Below are 16,915 nucleotides of genomic sequence, written 5' to 3'. Positions count from 1 at the left end.
AACAGCAATTAGTTTGCACATTTGCAGATATGCTGGCAAAACTATTATATATAAACCTTTGCAAATACAGTATCTGACAGTAAGCCAAAATAAATGCTTCGCAATTAAATGTCACCCGGATCGTGTTGGTCCATATGTCCAATGATTAAACTAAAAAATGTTTTATAGATCCATGAAGCGTAGCCCTAAAGTAGGCCTATAATTGAAAGTTACTTTCCACATCGGTTAACTTAAACGTATTTAAAGTACTACCTCAACCTCACCATTTAACTCTTTATTCCGTTGACATTTTCAGTATCAAAGGTGCTCTTGTCCATTCCGTGAAACACTGAGAAATAAGGACATTAATGCGTTACCAACATACAACAAAACAACACAATACAACAATCCAACAAAGGCCACGAACTATTGATACATAAACAATATAAAGGCGTAAACAATTCATGATGGTTTGCCCAACAAATGTTTTACTCAAATAGGTTATCATTTTCTTAGAACACCGGGTAAGCTAAGATTTGGAATCCAGACAGAAAAAGCAAAACTATACAGAGTTAAGACATCACTTAAATTGAATACGGACGGCTCTAATAAATAAGGTGCAACAACAACGATATCAAATTTGTAAACTACTGGTTCTAAGGAAAAGAACCAGTACCTACGTAAGAACCTACCTAAGAACTATAGTAAATTGGACCAATTAAATACATTAATATCTAGTCCCGAGGTTATTGATCTCTTGCTTTTGGATTTTCTCGTAAAAAGTTATAGCGTAAACTTATCGGTGTCAGTTTGAAAAAAGCAACCTTACCCAAACAACTTTTTGTTATTTAATAGATTACGCATTCTCTAAACAATGATTAGTATATCTATTAACATTAGAAGGAAATGTGACGAAAATCACACAATGTTGGGGTTTTGGTCATTTGTAATTTTATTTTTTAAGTAGGTAGGCCATGTATTCTATGGAAAAGTACCGGTATCAAGGATCGTCGTCAAAAAGGTTGTTATGAATAAATATGTAGGCTTACGTACCCAAGATATGAGCTATGGGCCTATTGGCTGTATGGTCCAGCGATTGCATCACACGGTGAGTAGAAACAGAAAGTGACACATTGGAAAAGCGAGTTTAGCACTTCCTCTGTTAAACCTCAGTTACAATCACCCACTGCAGTTTACACTTACTTTACACAACCGCCATTGAAGCGCCGTCAATGAGTGGAAACCTTTTTTGTAAGCTATTGGCGACAATCATTTCAGTGTCACAGCCCTATACAACACTGATTCAAGGTCTTCTTCTTTCTGGTTGTCAAAACTCAAGAAACATTTTATACTCAAAGAATTTCTGGTTCCGATTTGGACGATGTCTAGTTATTTAATTTCATTTACGGTTACACTATTAGACTATATTATTGCACTTGCGATTAATTAAATCCGTTATGTAAGAAAAACGTTTTTAATCTCACTTGGTTGGGATTTGCTTTCAAAACGTGATTCGAAATAGTTGCGGTATTTGTAAACAACATTTGTAAACATGTCATTGACAGCTAGAAAAAATAATCTTGATCCGAACAGCTGTTCGTTATTTCATAGACGATTATGTGATAAAAATTGAACGGAAATTTGACAAAAATCGCACAAAACTGCATTTTTGAACGTACGTAATTTTATTTACAAAGTAGTGAGGCTATATTTAAATCACTAAAGACACTCTCGCCAATCCAGTGAATACATTAAAATGACTTGGATCTTGATATGTACTCTGGTTTTCACGGAGAAGATTGCGTAAAATGCCATCTTGAGTGTTACAGACAAAGGGACAGACAGACAGACAGACAGACAGACAGAAATTGAGATAAGACTCGTTTCTGCTTCTTTAATGTATAAAACGTAAAAATAACCTAAACGTATATAATTCTGAGCAATGTACAGACAAAACTCTAATTTTATTTATATAGATTAGAATGAAATACATTTAAATGTTTATTTTTTTAAACTCATTTTAATAGTTTTTGCTTTGGTTAAAGTCAATATAAAATAATTTTTAGGCTTTCATAATTGTATGCAGCACTTGGCAACCTCTGGGTTCACAAATTGTCGTGTTGGTGAGGTTTTACTGTTCCTCCATCAACTTCATTTAACACGTTCGCTGCTGACCGCTAGATGCCGGGACGGCGTCAGGAGCTGAACTTAACGCTCGCCACAGCGTAACATTGCCACCAATACACTGAATTACAGTAAAAACAACAGTAGTTATACTGGATGGCAATGTTCTGCAATAAAACTGGCTTTGGACATAGTACTAACTAAGTGATTCTGATAGATAGCAGCACTAACCAGGTTGCAGTTGGTAAAGTAGTGTCGCTATCTAGCAGGAAAGAGGAGGGACAAAGCCCTGTTCTATAGGACCCTGGTGGTGATTTTGGGAAACTATATTTTTTATTGTCAGAAAAGTATGTCGCCACGAGCTGCAAAGAAATATAGGGCGCTCGCGACGAACTGGCTGATCCGTGGAAACGTTAAACAACAATGACCGGTGTCGTTCCGGAATGTTCCTAGCTCCTGGCGCTGTGGCCCGGCTAACGTTCCGGAATGTCCGTAGCAGCAAACGTGTTAAAGGGCTGTTTCTTTTGATCAGTATCTTGTTAAGAATAATCTATTGAAAAAGGAGTTGACTTTAATTCACACCAGTAACAATCCAGTTGTTTTATCTAAGCTTTCTCACACTAACTAGAACTTGTTATCGGATGCGCCCATAATTTTAAGTCAAACTGGAGTATTAAGCTTAATTTAATTTACCCATGGGATCAACGGAGGTAAATTTTATTTTAACGGAATTTTAAGCCTGATAACGTTTCTCACACTGCAAACAGCAGGTCTTATAAACAAATTTACTCACAAAACATCCCCAACTTCTTTACCTGTATTGCACTATCTTTAATTGGAGTGGTTTTGGGACAAAAAAAGTTGTAACAATGATAGAAATAATCCCTTAGTAGAAATTTAATCATTATGGATCAGCTGAAGGCAGTTTAGTTTAAGTCCCATCTGACCCCAATAGGTTTGTGTTTTGTTTACAATACGGTTTTTTGTTATTTAACCAAATACAAACATGTAATTACAAACGATAGCTTGTCTCCTGGTTGTATAACCAACAAGTACATTAACCCTAAATAATGGAAACAAAATAACGGTACTAGCGCCTAGTGTCACCAACGTCCATCATGAACTGATGAACATGGATATCAGAATTACTCAAGGTAAATAATTTAACACCGAAAGTATATAAAGAATTTTACTCACTAAAAATCAATCCAACTACCTAGACCCACCTCGACCTCTACCTCTAGAGAACCCTCCTCGCCCCCGGTTGCCTGGGGCTTTGCCCTTAGCAGGGGGAGATTTAGGCCTTAGTGCTTCAATGCGCTCGGTACACCCAGTGGTAATAGACGAGGGGTTGAAGTAGCTCGCATACAGATCAGCGTTGAAGTTGCTATTGGTCAACTCTGGTCCTAAAGTCAACCAACCCGGCCTGATGGTACTGTCTCGTCCAAACACGTGCAGTCTGTTACAAATACATAGACTTGTAAGTATTGTAGTTAGCTTTTTTTCAAATTAAAATCAATTTTAACCAATTGATGGCCAATATTTTATGGGAGCAAAAGCCTGAAGTTTAAATTTAATGAAGAAAATATTTGATGTTAGTGTTAAAACAAAACCTTATACAATCTTAGTCAGAGTATCTGCCTTGTTTAAAATTAAACTAAGACAACTGTATTTGATGACAAGTGATTGAACATAAAATCATGTTAGAGAGACCAATTAAGTTAACTATCCAAAAATGTTGTTATTCATCTCAATCCAGATCAGGGGGTTCATAAAAATTTAAATGAAATCTTTCTTGAGTTAGTTCTATAAAGATGGATGTCCTAATTTCAAATCCACTTGTTCCCTTCCACTTAACTGGAAAATTATGTAAATTTCACATAGGCAACCATGATGTAAAATATATATTATAATCACTTAACAGCGTCAAAGTAATTATAGGAGCATTATCTAGTATTAAGGTTTTGTAGTGTTGCGTTTTCTGACCTTTTTTTGTACATTTTATGAGTGTTGTAATTTGTAATCTTTTTCTCTGGTTTAAATTAGCTGATCACTATCCCATTGCAAAAATATCAATAAACAATCACTTCACTTGAATTTTCTTTGAAATATAAGCTAGCTGATATGAATTAATTTCAGTCTCATTTGCAAAATAGAGTTCTATACAGTAGTCCCGCTGTTCTGAAAATTCCCCTATTCAAAATAATTTGTTTGTACAAAGCTAACATGAGTTCGAGAAAGTTTCCCGTGGTCACAAAGATATCGTTAATATTAGGGATGGACGAGATTGGATTTTTAGTTCGAGACGAGACGAGACGAGATTTTTTATTTCTCATAAAATTTCGAGACGAGATCGAGACGAGATTTCTCTTCTCATGCACAACGGGAAATGCACGTTCGAAATTTTTACCTGATTTTGTAACATTGTTAGATGACTGTTTAAATACTAAAATAATGATAATAGGCAAGAATATTTACAATCTTTCATTAAATAACATCAGCATAACATTTTTTTATTAATCACGCCTAACTTATTAAAAATGCCTACGATTAGGAAACATGGTGATATCAGTTAGGATAGAGTTCAACTTATCCTAAAATAAAATAAATCATAAAATAAAAGCAATATTAATTTTTATAAAATAGTTACTTGTTTTGACTTTTTTTATAGTAATAAAACATTCCTCACACTGCTTACACTTAACAAAACTTCTCAAATGTTATTAAATTAATATTATTAAAATAATGAAAGTAATATTTACATTAAAAGAATTAATTAAATAAGAACGCCTTCGAAAAGGAAACGCAACTACAACACGCTCCTGTATTGCGGGTATTGCATTGACTTTCTGCAGGCGTTTTTAATTTTTTTTTTTTTTTTTTTTTTTTTTTTTTTTTATTCTCGTCTCGATTAAAATCTCGGCCAAAAAGTAATCTCGTCTCGTGTAACGAGATTGAAAATTTCCCGAAAATTTCCCGAAATTTCGAGACTTGACCATCCCTAGTTAATATCTTCTGTGGTCACAGAAACATCATCATTGGCACCTGCAATGGCAGAAAAACCATCACCAGCAGTCATGTCAAAATGGAAAACAATTTCTGCAGTCACGGCAAAACTGTGAACATCATCAGCAATCATGATGAAGATAAATTATTACAGAAACTCGCTTATTCTGAATTCCCGCTAGTACGAACAGGATTCGGTCCCAATTAGTTCACAATAATAGGACTTTACTGTATATAGTGATGTGGGCCGGGTAAATACCCAGTGGGTAGGTAAATATAAATCAGGCCCGGGTAAATACCCAAAAACTGGGTATTTATAATATTTATTAAAGTTAGAGAAGATTGAGATGTTTTTTTGCAATTATTACCCTGGAAGAATAGTAAAATGATGATAAAATGTGTTAAACAAAATTTCATATGGTCACTTCTAGCATTTTACTTCTGGTTATAATCGCCATAAATACCCAGGTCTCAGCACAAAGCATAATCGGCATAAATACCCTGGTCGCATGGTTGCACTGGTCCTAACTACTTATTAGTGATGGGCGATACGGACGCGTATCGCGATACAGCGATACGATACGTATCGGAAAAAAATATTGAAAAACGATACTATCGTATCGTTTCCCCCTCCCCTACCACAAGAAACGACAAATTTATACTGTAATATAGGTACCTGGGGACCGAGCTTTGCTTGGGGAAAATCATTAGTTTACTCTGAAAACAGTCTATGGCAGATACATTAATCCATTCCCAATTCCCACACTCCACACTGCTCGCCTTTACTACTTCCTTCACAACTCCCTACGTCTTGGACCTGTTTCCCTATCCTTCCCATAGCATTTTAGGATTGCAGATACATTAATGTAATTGCCACAGACAGTTCCCACATTCTGCACTGCTAGGCTAGATAGGATAGAACCTTTGACTATTATTAGTCAATGATAGAACGCTAGTGGAAATGGACTGGAGCTGGACTGTGGACGGGACTGGTACATTATCATATCAAGTAAAAACCAAAAATACCACTGAGCTAAAATTATAACTGGAGGTAGCACTGCCATGGCAAAAGTCTGTCAAAAGCGTGTCGCTGATTTTGTTAGGTTGGTATAGCAGTGAGTTTTTTTATCCAATAACATGGCTTCTATAACTAGGTTGGTATAGCAGTGAGTTTTTTTATCCAATAACATGGCTTCTATAACTAGGTTGGTATAGCAGTGAGTTTTCTTATCCAATAACATGGCTTCTTATAACTCACACCTCACGCAAACATGGCGGCTGGCGACACGCATCTTTGACATTCAGTGCTACCTCCAGTTAGAATTATAGCTCAGTGAAAAATACAGATGTCACAAACTCCTATTTCAAATTTCAAACTACACATCCACAGAGTACAGATTTTGCAGTTTGCTCGGCCTCCACAGAAAAATCTTAAAAATATCGTTTTGATATGAATCGTATCGCTCTATGTGCCGATATAAATACAAATATCGTTTTAGGCGATACGATACGTATCGTTTTTCAAATATCGTATCGAAATATCGCATCGTCCCTCGCGTATCGCGATATTCCGATACGATATGATACGTATCGCACATCACTACTACTTATGATTTTTCTACTTATGAATTTCTATGATAGATAGATGAATTTATTTTATTGAAAGTGAAGAAAAATAATTTGCAAAGTAATAATTATTATTTAGAAAGACAGGAAAATTTAACCTAGTAGTGGCCTATGTGTAAACAACTTAAGAAAATAAGGGTACACTTCCATATCTGTTGGCACAAACAACCGAATGAGTAATATTGATTATTTGACTGTTAAATTCGATATATCGATCAATATTTTCATTCCGTTGTTTGTGCCAACAGATATGGAAGTGTACCCGAAATAATTAAAACTCAATCTGTAGGATGGCAGGATTTAATAATATTTTTGTTCTAGATATTTTGTTAGTATCAATGGTATCAACATAAAAAAAAAATAATTTCATAAACTTGTGATACAAAACATTCGAATCTATAGCACAATAAATCTTTTGAAATGATATTGAGTTAGACCAAAAAAGAAGAGATACATTCTTTTTGTAGGTTTGTCCAAATATATTATTGTTTCCAACTAAGCGGTAACACAGAAAAGTTTAATTACTTTTAGTATTCTGCCATTCTGCCTATGTCAATCAAGCATTAGGTCTGTCTAGCCTTCCAAGCCATGTAATACAATAAAAATTTTTACTATCATAATTTAATAACATTTGGATATTTATAAATTAAAATAATTTTGTTTATGCTAACTTATTTAATTGAAAAAAATTCATGAAAAAATTTAATTTATTGAAAAATTATGAAATGATAAAAATTGAAATAGCCACAACCTTTTTTAATATACTATTTTTAGTAAGTTAAATTTAACTGATGTTACTCGATTTAAGACACGAAACCCCATGCCTTTTGGAAACTTTAGGCTATGTATTATTTTTTTAAAGTGCTTCAGTAAATCATTAAATAAAAGGTACTAGCATAGCTTCAAGTTGGCTGTAAAAGGTGTTATAGACTATCCTAATTTATCATGTAATATGATAACAATAACATATTTAGGGGTAAATATAAATGAATTTCAATCGATTTCATAAATACCCAAAATACCCGGGCATTTATGGATTTTGGGTATTTACCCGGGTAATTACCCAGGGTATTTACCCCGAGTTTTAAATACCCGGGTATTTTACATCACTAATAAGACTTCAAGACAGGTGATTAATTAACACAGATGGTTATAATGACACACAGGTTTATAGCCGCAGGTCATCCTTCCACCACCAATTTTAGTTACCAACCTTCTGCGGCCGAGACAAAAGTGTTCAATGATGTGGAAGATTTCAACAGGTTTCTCCAATGATCCATACTCTGGCTCTTCACTGATAATCAGATCAATGTCTACATTTGCATGTATGAAATCTCCATCTGTAGAACGCCGGACTGTTCCTTTTATACCCATCAGACAATGTTCCTACAAGACATAATCCTGTAAATGTGTTGACATTTGTATGTTACTCGACAAAATCCCAAGCAAAGAAAGAAAACTATCAATCATTAAATATATTGGATAATTGAACAGAATGATGCTGACCTAAAATTTTGTAGATGGCAAATCACGTTTGTTTAAAGTTAAACCAAAGGATTGAAAATCATTTGAGATATGAAACTTAAAAGATTTTAAGTTATTGAGGTGCAATTAGTGAAGTTCGTTAAAAGTATTAGCTAGGCTAATGGTTTTTATCTTTTACCTCAAGACTTCAAGAGGATTATTGATCTTGAAACTTACTTTAGTTCTTTGAAATACTGCTTTTGACTCAATGTTTTTGGAATGGCCAGGATTTTTAGCATTGGTGCGTATCCAGCAGATGTCTTCACACCTACGAAAGCCCCACTTGCGTAGACAGAAGCGGCCCATATCTAGACCCTCCGAGGACCCACACCACAAAAACACGAAACTGCGATTGGCCGACACTTCTCCAATGTCAAGTTGCATAATCTGAAACGGAATCAGAAATTGTTTGTAATATATACTCAGGCAACACATCATTTTCTCAGCTGCAGTCAATTTTGTTCTAATTGATAAGTTTATTTTTAGGACCTTTTCCGTTTTTTCACTACCACTACACAAGTTGTATGTAATAGATCTTAGGTTTAAGATATAGCCTGAAACCAAATACAGTATTCACACCTTAATAGGGAATGGGTTGCTGCAATAAGTTTTTCATGAATTTTACATAAACTACTCTTGGCCTAGAAAATGATTGTTGTATTAAACATACTTTGTGGGAACTTGAAACATTTTCCTTAGGGAATGTAAAGCTTGTCCAAGCAAATTCAAAGCAAAACTACCTGCTCCCAGCTCCAGAACTGTGTGTTAGTGACTCCCATAGTTCTCTGGTATTCTTCCAATGGGGGCTCAACAAGAATGACGTCAAACTTGTTGTTAAGCTCCTTGAAGTTGAAAGTTTGCAGTTCACATTTCAGAAACATTGGCGGAGTGGCAGTTGTGGCTATAAGGTCATCCTGGGGAAAAACAGTTTGTTAATATTGTCAATATTGTCCTGCTGAAAAGACAATATTGTCAGTAAACATGGTTATATCTGTATAAGATGTTGACTGCTTGTTTTCTATCTTGTTAGTTAACCTTTCTAAACAAGAGAAAAGGGCTTTTTAACAAGAGAACAAGAGCTTTTGAAAAGTAGGCTACCCAAATTGTGCTACCCCTGAAAATGTGCGTACCAGGCCTATGGTAGGCTACTACTCTAAGGTTTTGCTGGTTTAAGGCCCGGTTTCTCCAAGAAGCGTTTAACTTAAACGGGTTTAATGTTATACTGAGGATCAAGCCATCAATCAATTTCTCTATACAGTTTGGAACCATAGAAAAGGAATTTTGGCTGCCTTGATGTAGTATTTACACATTTATTCCATCTGTTTAACCCTTTCAGTGCCATGCAACGATATATCGTTGTGAGTCTTTTTCCCGAAAAGTGCTATGGAATGTTATATTGTTGTTTGCGTTTCATCCGAAAAACACTAAGCAACGATATATATCGTGCCGACGCGACTTTCGATCATGTAAGTTTAAATGAGCATATCAGTTGACTCGGTTGTAGCTTTGAAACAGCGATGGTTTCTTTCGATTCCTCATACAATCGAGGCCCGATAGGCCCTATATCGTTTCTTAGGCCTATCACTTTTGAGATGAAAAATTGTATTTTTAGCCTGATTTTTTTCTTGCACACTAGACTTCGCCCCGTGGCAAGCCTAGCACTTTTCGGACGAAATAAGTAAATAACTCTATAGAACTTTTCGGAAAATTACAAAAAAAATATTCTAGCACCCAAAGCGTTAATGCATATTTGGAGGTTATGTTTAATTCTCTTAGAAATAAGGAGAGACATAGACAGACCTGCTAGTTATGTTAACTTGAAAGACTCTGTCCCCCTAATAATAAATTGTACTTTTGTAAACCAAAAGTTGGGCAGAATAACCCTATCATTTATAATGATAGTTCAATATAATTTATAATTTAATCGAATAAACCATATTGGATACGGAGGAGTCCCAATAATCCGAACTTTCAGAAGTCCGCTTAATCCAAAAAAAAGGTTTTTTTTGTTTTTTGTCAGCTGTCGCCAGTTTTTGTTGTGTGACGACAGTTAGTTGTACCTTAGTCAATGGTTGTTCCTAGTCGAAGTATTCTGTATAGCGTCCGAGCAAAATAGACTTGTTGTTGTAGTCCAATAGCCAACTTAAACGTTGTGTATTTCATGATTAGGCTATGTGTATTTTAGTAAACATTTCGCTTAAGTTATCCAAAATATTACGAATAATCCAAAAAGGGTCTGGTCCCAACCATTTTGGACAATCGGGATTATAACTTCCTGTACAAGCATGATTTAGTAAAACTTCTTGATTCCGAACTTAACGATGGTGGGAGGGAGGGGGGGGGGGTTGGCACCGAGGGGATTTTTTTGGGTCTTTTTAAAATGAAGTCAAATAAAACATTAACCCTCTGAGTGTTATTTGTCGCTGCAGCGACTCACAAACACTGTTTACGGCGAAGGCTCTATGACTGACAAAAATCGGATTGAACTGGATCGAGTTAGGTATCGTTTTATTTCACAGATTCAGAGCTTTCTCCGGAGGTCTGTCTCTAAGCGCTACTCATTTTAGTTCCGAAAATATTGTAGCAGACAGCTGACGTGCGTATTTGTAAACAGCAGCGGTTAACCTCGGACCGATTACTGATGTGTTTTATTACGTTTATCATTGTTTTAGTGTTAAAAATCAAAAGTAGTGATATACGTGGTGCATTATAAGAAGATTTAATTGATTTTGAAGGGCTGGTTGATGATCCTGAAGAAGTAGGTAGTGATATTGATGTAAATTATCAGCCAGATTCCTAGCTATGGTTAGGCTATGCATTCTTAGCTAAACGCTATGTACTGAAATCTGTTTTTTGCCCATAACTTATTTATTTGCAAATCTACTTTCTTATATTATTATATATTTGTAATCCTCATAAAATCTAGAACAAAGTGGCTATTTTCAAATATTTATAGGCCTATAATTTATACAATTTCATTAAGCGCGAACTTTTTTTTTTTGAAAATTTCCTAAAAATATTTTTTTTACCTAAATTTTTTTTTTTTAAACAAATGTTCCTTATGTTCTATGTATAATATTGAGGCCCATGATTTTCCAAACAGATGGTATATAGAACAGTATAATTAACATTGTTTTCAAGCTTCTCAGATCCGTTTTAATAAAACCTTGCAAATGAGCAAAAAATAGGCAGACATTAAGGCCAAAATAAGGGACACTCGGAGAGTTTTAAAAACACAGCAAGCAGACCGATGTTGGTAATGTGAAAGTTGAGTCTAGGCTCAGCCTTCCGTAAATTTCTGCATTAACCTATCAACATCTGCCCATTCGTGTTTAATGTTTTATTTTATGGGCCGTATGTGTATGAACGCTAGGCTGTGTTTGTGGAAATGTATGTGAAAAAACTTTTAATCCTGACGAACTTCATGTGAAGTAATCATCGTTGTACGTACCTGATGATAACCTCTTAGCGGTTTGAAACTAGTTGTTGGAGACAACAATTGGATTGCCAGAATCAGGTATTTAAACCACTACCGACTTAATATTAAGTTAGTTATTTCTTATAGACATAGAACTTACCTTCAGCTTGATAAGCTCTCTCAGCTTAGGATATTCTTCAAACCTGTCTGCCAGGCCAACGTCTCGTATGAAGTTCTGAGGTCTTTGACCTGTATCTACAAAGTGCTGACAATAATCATTGTGAGGATTTGATGATTGTGTTCCCTGCAAAACAAAATGATCTCGTTTAAAGAGTTTGTTGATACCTATATGACTTATGTTTAAATTTGCTTTACAAAGACCTTACTTACCAGAAGCAAGATTTTTGAGAGAATGGTTCAAAGAATATTTTCTTTAAACCTTTGAATACAAAGGTGGATATAAGTTAGCTTCCACTAAGTTAACATTAACATAACAAAACCTTCACTTTACAGTTTATGTAACCATAACTCAACAAAAATGGCTGAAAACCGTACCGAAGGCACCTAGTGACCATATCTTGCATTAGCATACCTTCAAAAATGTTGAAGAGTCCTTGTAAACAAACTCATCAGAGGTTTCTTCCTTTTTTGACTTCTCTTGGGTTGTTTCAGGTTGAGGAGTTTCTTTCTTAACGACCTTTTGAGGGGTTGGTTCAATGGCTGTCCCTAGAGCTTGCCTTAGCTCGGCCACATTTGATACACCCAACTGGAAATTGAGAGTTTGTAAACTTCATTGTAAGTTAAATGCTTTAAAATTCCATTTAAAACCGATACATTCTGGGCTTAGAGCCCAGGTAGGCCTATGCGCTAATTGTCTTGTTCACTATGAATGCAGGGATGATAAGTGAACCAAAAGAATAACGGCTGTAATCTTAAGATTTTTAATAATAAGCTAAGTTAAATTAGGCTATACTCTGAGGTGAAAGAGAACATGGCAAACACAACCAAATAAGATCCAACTTAAACTGTGTGTTGTGGCTGCACTTTATTTTACGTCCTACACTCATTCAAATGAAAACATCGATATATGGATTAGGGTAGAGTGGGGGAATTGGGACCCATGTTTTTATTTTTTTCAATTAGGAATGTTTATTGTTAGAAAAAATCAAAATATGAGCATGCACAAGGTTTCCAACTGTAACTTAATTTGTCTTCTTATCACATGTTTTTCATTTTTTTAAATAAATTTTACTATGAAAAAAAAAAATTGGAACCCAAGTACCTACCCCGTGGTACCTATGCTTATACCTATGCTATTAGTGGGACCTATGCTTATAAACCCATAAGCACCTACCGGTAATATTAATTTGTGAGGGTAATAGGGTTCTAAAAATGAAAACATAATAGGCTAAACAAAATGCAACATACTTTTTTGGAAAAAAAATTTTTTTTAGGACATTAGTTTAAACAAACTATTTTTTCCAAAACATTTTTTCTTAATAAAATAGGAAAAATCAACCAGAGCAGATAACAGCCAGGAAATATAGATTTAAACTGTTAAAGACATGTATAGTTAAATAAAAAAAAAACTACAAGTATATTTTATGTCGAACTTTTTTTCTGGTCATATGCAAACTTTCTGGAATTTTGCTTTTTCAGCCGAAAGAATTTCTAATGAATTGTAGTTATCAGTCCAAATACCTATAAGTTGAAATAGGCCAATTATGTGCTTAGCTCACTCTTGGGTCCCATTTCCCCACACCGGGGTAATTGGGACCCATTTAACCCTCCAAGTGTCCATAGTTTAGGCCTTAATGTCCACCTATTTTTGGCGCATTTGCAAGGTTTTATTAAAACGGATCTGAGAAGCTTAAAACAATGTTAATTCTAATGTTCTATATAACATTTTGTTTGGAAAATCATGGGCTTCAATATTATATATAAAACATAAGGAACATTTTTTCAAAAAAAAAATTTTTAGGTAAAAAAAATATAATTTCAAAAATTTTCAAAAAAAAAATAAGTTTGCGCTCAATGAAATTGTATAAATTATAGGCCTATAAATATTTGAAAATAGCCACTTTGTTCTAAATTTTATGAGGATTACAAATATATAATAATATAAGGAAGTAGATTTGCAAATAAATAAGTTATGGGCAAAAAACTGATTTCAGTACATAGCGTTTAGCTAAGAATGCATAGCCTAACCATAGCTAGGAATCTGGCTGATAATTTACATCAATATCACTACCTACTTCTTCAGGATCATCAACCTGCACTTCAAAACCACTTAAATCTTCTTATAATGCACCACGTATATCACTACTTTTGATTTTTAACACTAAAACAATGATAAACGTAATAAAACACATCAGTCATCGGTCCGGGGGAACCTAGCTGTTTACAAATACACGCACGTCAGCTGTCTGCTACAATATTTTCGGAACTAAAATGAATAGCGCTTAGAGACAGACCTCTGGAGAAAGCTTAGAATATTACGGAAAGAACGATACCTAACTCGATCCAGTTCAATCCGATTCAGTCAGTCATAGAGCCTTCGCCGTAAACGATGTCTGCGTGTCGAAAAATCGACAAGTAACACTACACAAAGTGTGCTGCTTGTCAAATTTTCGTCAAGTAACACTGGGAGGGTTAAAAAAAAATGTATAAAATTAATTTTTTATTTTTTTTTATGTTAAAGCCCTAACAAACTACCTATTGCTTAAACCTTTAATAAGTCAAAAAATACATTTTGGTATGATTATTAATTCATAGGCTATAATCTATAGGTACTTATTTAATACGCAAGCAGGATTTTTGTGACAATTACTCCTCCGAAACTACTGAACCGATTGACATGTTTTTGGTGTCATTGGAAAGAGCGTAACGTGAAGTTGTGCAGGAAACTTTCTTTTTAGGGAAATAATTAGAGAGTGATGCCATGGGGACCTTTAAAGTTTCGTATTTCTCCATAAGATTAACACGGGAAACAAAAATTGTTTTGAAACTCCAGCTGTTGTCAGAAATTAAATATTCATAATTAATTGGTCTCCATGGAAGCATGATAAAATTCACAATGTTTACATTTGACATTTAAATGTAAACAACCAGAACTGTCAGATGCCTATTTCACAATTTCAGACAGCTGATAAAAAAAATAAAACAACTATGTGGTAGGTTTATTTAATCTTAAACTTTATGAGAGATTATTTATTATAAATCTATTTCAACGATTATGAAACAGATTTTTCCCGTTGCGAAGCAAAAATTAATAGTTAGAAGAAGAACATATGTTAATTGTAAACAGTCAATGTGTATGTTGTATTACAAATGTGTATTGTTTTGGATGGTGGTTTGTGTTTAATGATATAAGTTATTAGTTATTAAATTTTTATTTTAAGGATTTGGCATATGGGTAAGCCTATGATAAATAACACCATTTCAGAGTTCTGCCAGGTTTTGCCTAACTCTGTCCTGTAGAGTTTAAAGTAGCCTACACCTTATTGTCTACAAATTGGCTAAATAGCTTAGGTACGGTACTTTATAAAAGCTACCAGCCTTTTTACGTTGACTTAAATTGTAAGCTTACCTTTTCCCGTCCATGGGCAGTTTGATTGTTAAAAATTCACCCTTTAAACTGGAATAGGACTGTGAATTGTGAGTATTTCCATTGGTTAATAATCTTTTAGTTGACTCTTTTAAAATCATTGGAAATTATGACTGTTATTAGTTTTTGAACAAGTAATTTGTTTATAAATAACTCCTGTACTTCTTTCCAATTGCTCGATTTCGAGCAACATGTACACTACCGGTAGTATATAAAAAATAACTCAAAATACTACCACGCTAAAGTTTTGCCACAATATGTTTAACATTCGGAAAAAAACACGGCTTAATTTTTTTTATACATCAAACACAAGATTACAATTATCCAATAATTTGTGATGAAACCCCTTTAGAATGCCTAAACTTTGACGTATTTACAATTTTGTTTAAAAAATAAATATAATATACAAAATTTAAAAAAAATAGCTCCCAATCTTACCCCCGGGTCCCAATTTCCCCACTCTACCCTATTTGATAGCCTATGTCGATTTGGGCATTTCATTCGGTTAGTTAGATTAGGTATCACTATAACTAATCAAACTTGATTTATCGAAATGAAAAAATCGCTAGGCCTATATCGATTGATTTATTCATTCAAATGAGTGTAGGACGTAAATTTAAGTGTAGCCTGTGTTGTTTATAAAATAATAAATTTGCTTCATGTTTCATAGGCCAGAAACATTTCACTAAGTTATCTTTTTCTCATAGGCTACTGACCGCATTAAAGCAGCATTAGGCCTATGATAGCTATAGCCTACCTACAGTTTCTAAAATTTATTTTATCTAGGCCTACGGTACCTAACATAACAAAACCTTCACTTTACAATTTATGTAACCATAACTCAACCAAAATGGCTGAAAAACGCACCGAAGGCACCTAACTTAGTGACCATATACTTAGGCCCCTACCCAGAGTTAGAAAAAAACTTCAACGCTTGATGACCATCCGGCAATTTGAAATTGAATGTGTAAAAAAACAATTTACAATGCCAAGCTACATGATAGGCCTAAACATAGGCCTATGCTACAGTACACATCTTATACTGTAGTCTTACCGTTTGAGCCAATAACTTCTTCCTTTTCTGAGATCTCTCTTTCAATTCCCGCAATTTTTCACTCATTGCGTAGTTTACGTTACAGAATGTTATACAAGGAAGCCTGTTAGCATGTTAGGCCTAAATTAAAATATGAACTAGGGCCTAACTGGGCCCTAACTTAGAGAATGGGAGTTTCCAGGTTCCAATCTCTCTGGTGAAAATACTTTTACTGTAAATTAATTAACATAATGCACATTGGCATAACCATGAAAAAAAATATTAGGTCTATATTGTTTAATGCATTCTAATAACCACAAACCACAATATTAATAAATATTAACTAAAACAAAACATCAACAGTAAAGTAACCTCACTCAAACCCAAAAACTAAAAACGTCAATAACGAAACAAAACAAAACAACCCAATCTTGGAATCTTGCAATCTTTTCTCCTTTTTCCTTGACTGCTTTTGCAGGCTGCACTTATAGTCATGAAACCGTGAAGCATCAAACTTAAGACACGGACTCTAGTACCATTGTTTATAGTCAATGTATAATGAATGGGTTGCATCTTTATATAACATATAAATATATTT

General features: G+C 34.4%; 1 protein-coding gene across 1 annotated transcript; it reads right to left on the bottom strand.

Annotated features, from left to right (window-relative positions):
- Positions 1 to 3,301: 3,301 nt before the first annotated feature.
- On the bottom strand, positions 3,302 to 16,712 carry LOC128989835 (N6-adenosine-methyltransferase non-catalytic subunit-like). Its single transcript, XM_054411906.1, has 7 exons — positions 16,339 to 16,712; positions 12,270 to 12,443; positions 11,838 to 11,981; positions 9,000 to 9,173; positions 8,437 to 8,646; positions 7,949 to 8,121; positions 3,302 to 3,562 (listed from the first exon to the last, which is right to left on the bottom strand). Exons 1-7 carry the CDS (start codon positions 16,402 to 16,404, stop codon positions 3,316 to 3,318), a joined length of 1,188 nt encoding a protein of 395 aa, XP_054267881.1. The 5' UTR covers positions 16,405 to 16,712; the 3' UTR covers positions 3,302 to 3,315.
- Between the last annotated feature and the right edge of the window lie 203 nt (positions 16,713 to 16,915).

This window comes from Macrosteles quadrilineatus, unplaced genomic scaffold (assembly GCF_028750875.1).
Source record: "Macrosteles quadrilineatus isolate MER2022 unplaced genomic scaffold, UCM_ALF_1.0 Scaffold_3__2_contigs__length_128488019, whole genome shotgun sequence".
Taxonomy (NCBI): domain Eukaryota; kingdom Metazoa; phylum Arthropoda; class Insecta; order Hemiptera; family Cicadellidae; genus Macrosteles; species Macrosteles quadrilineatus.
This window is presented reverse-complemented; position numbering and strand designations above follow the sequence as displayed.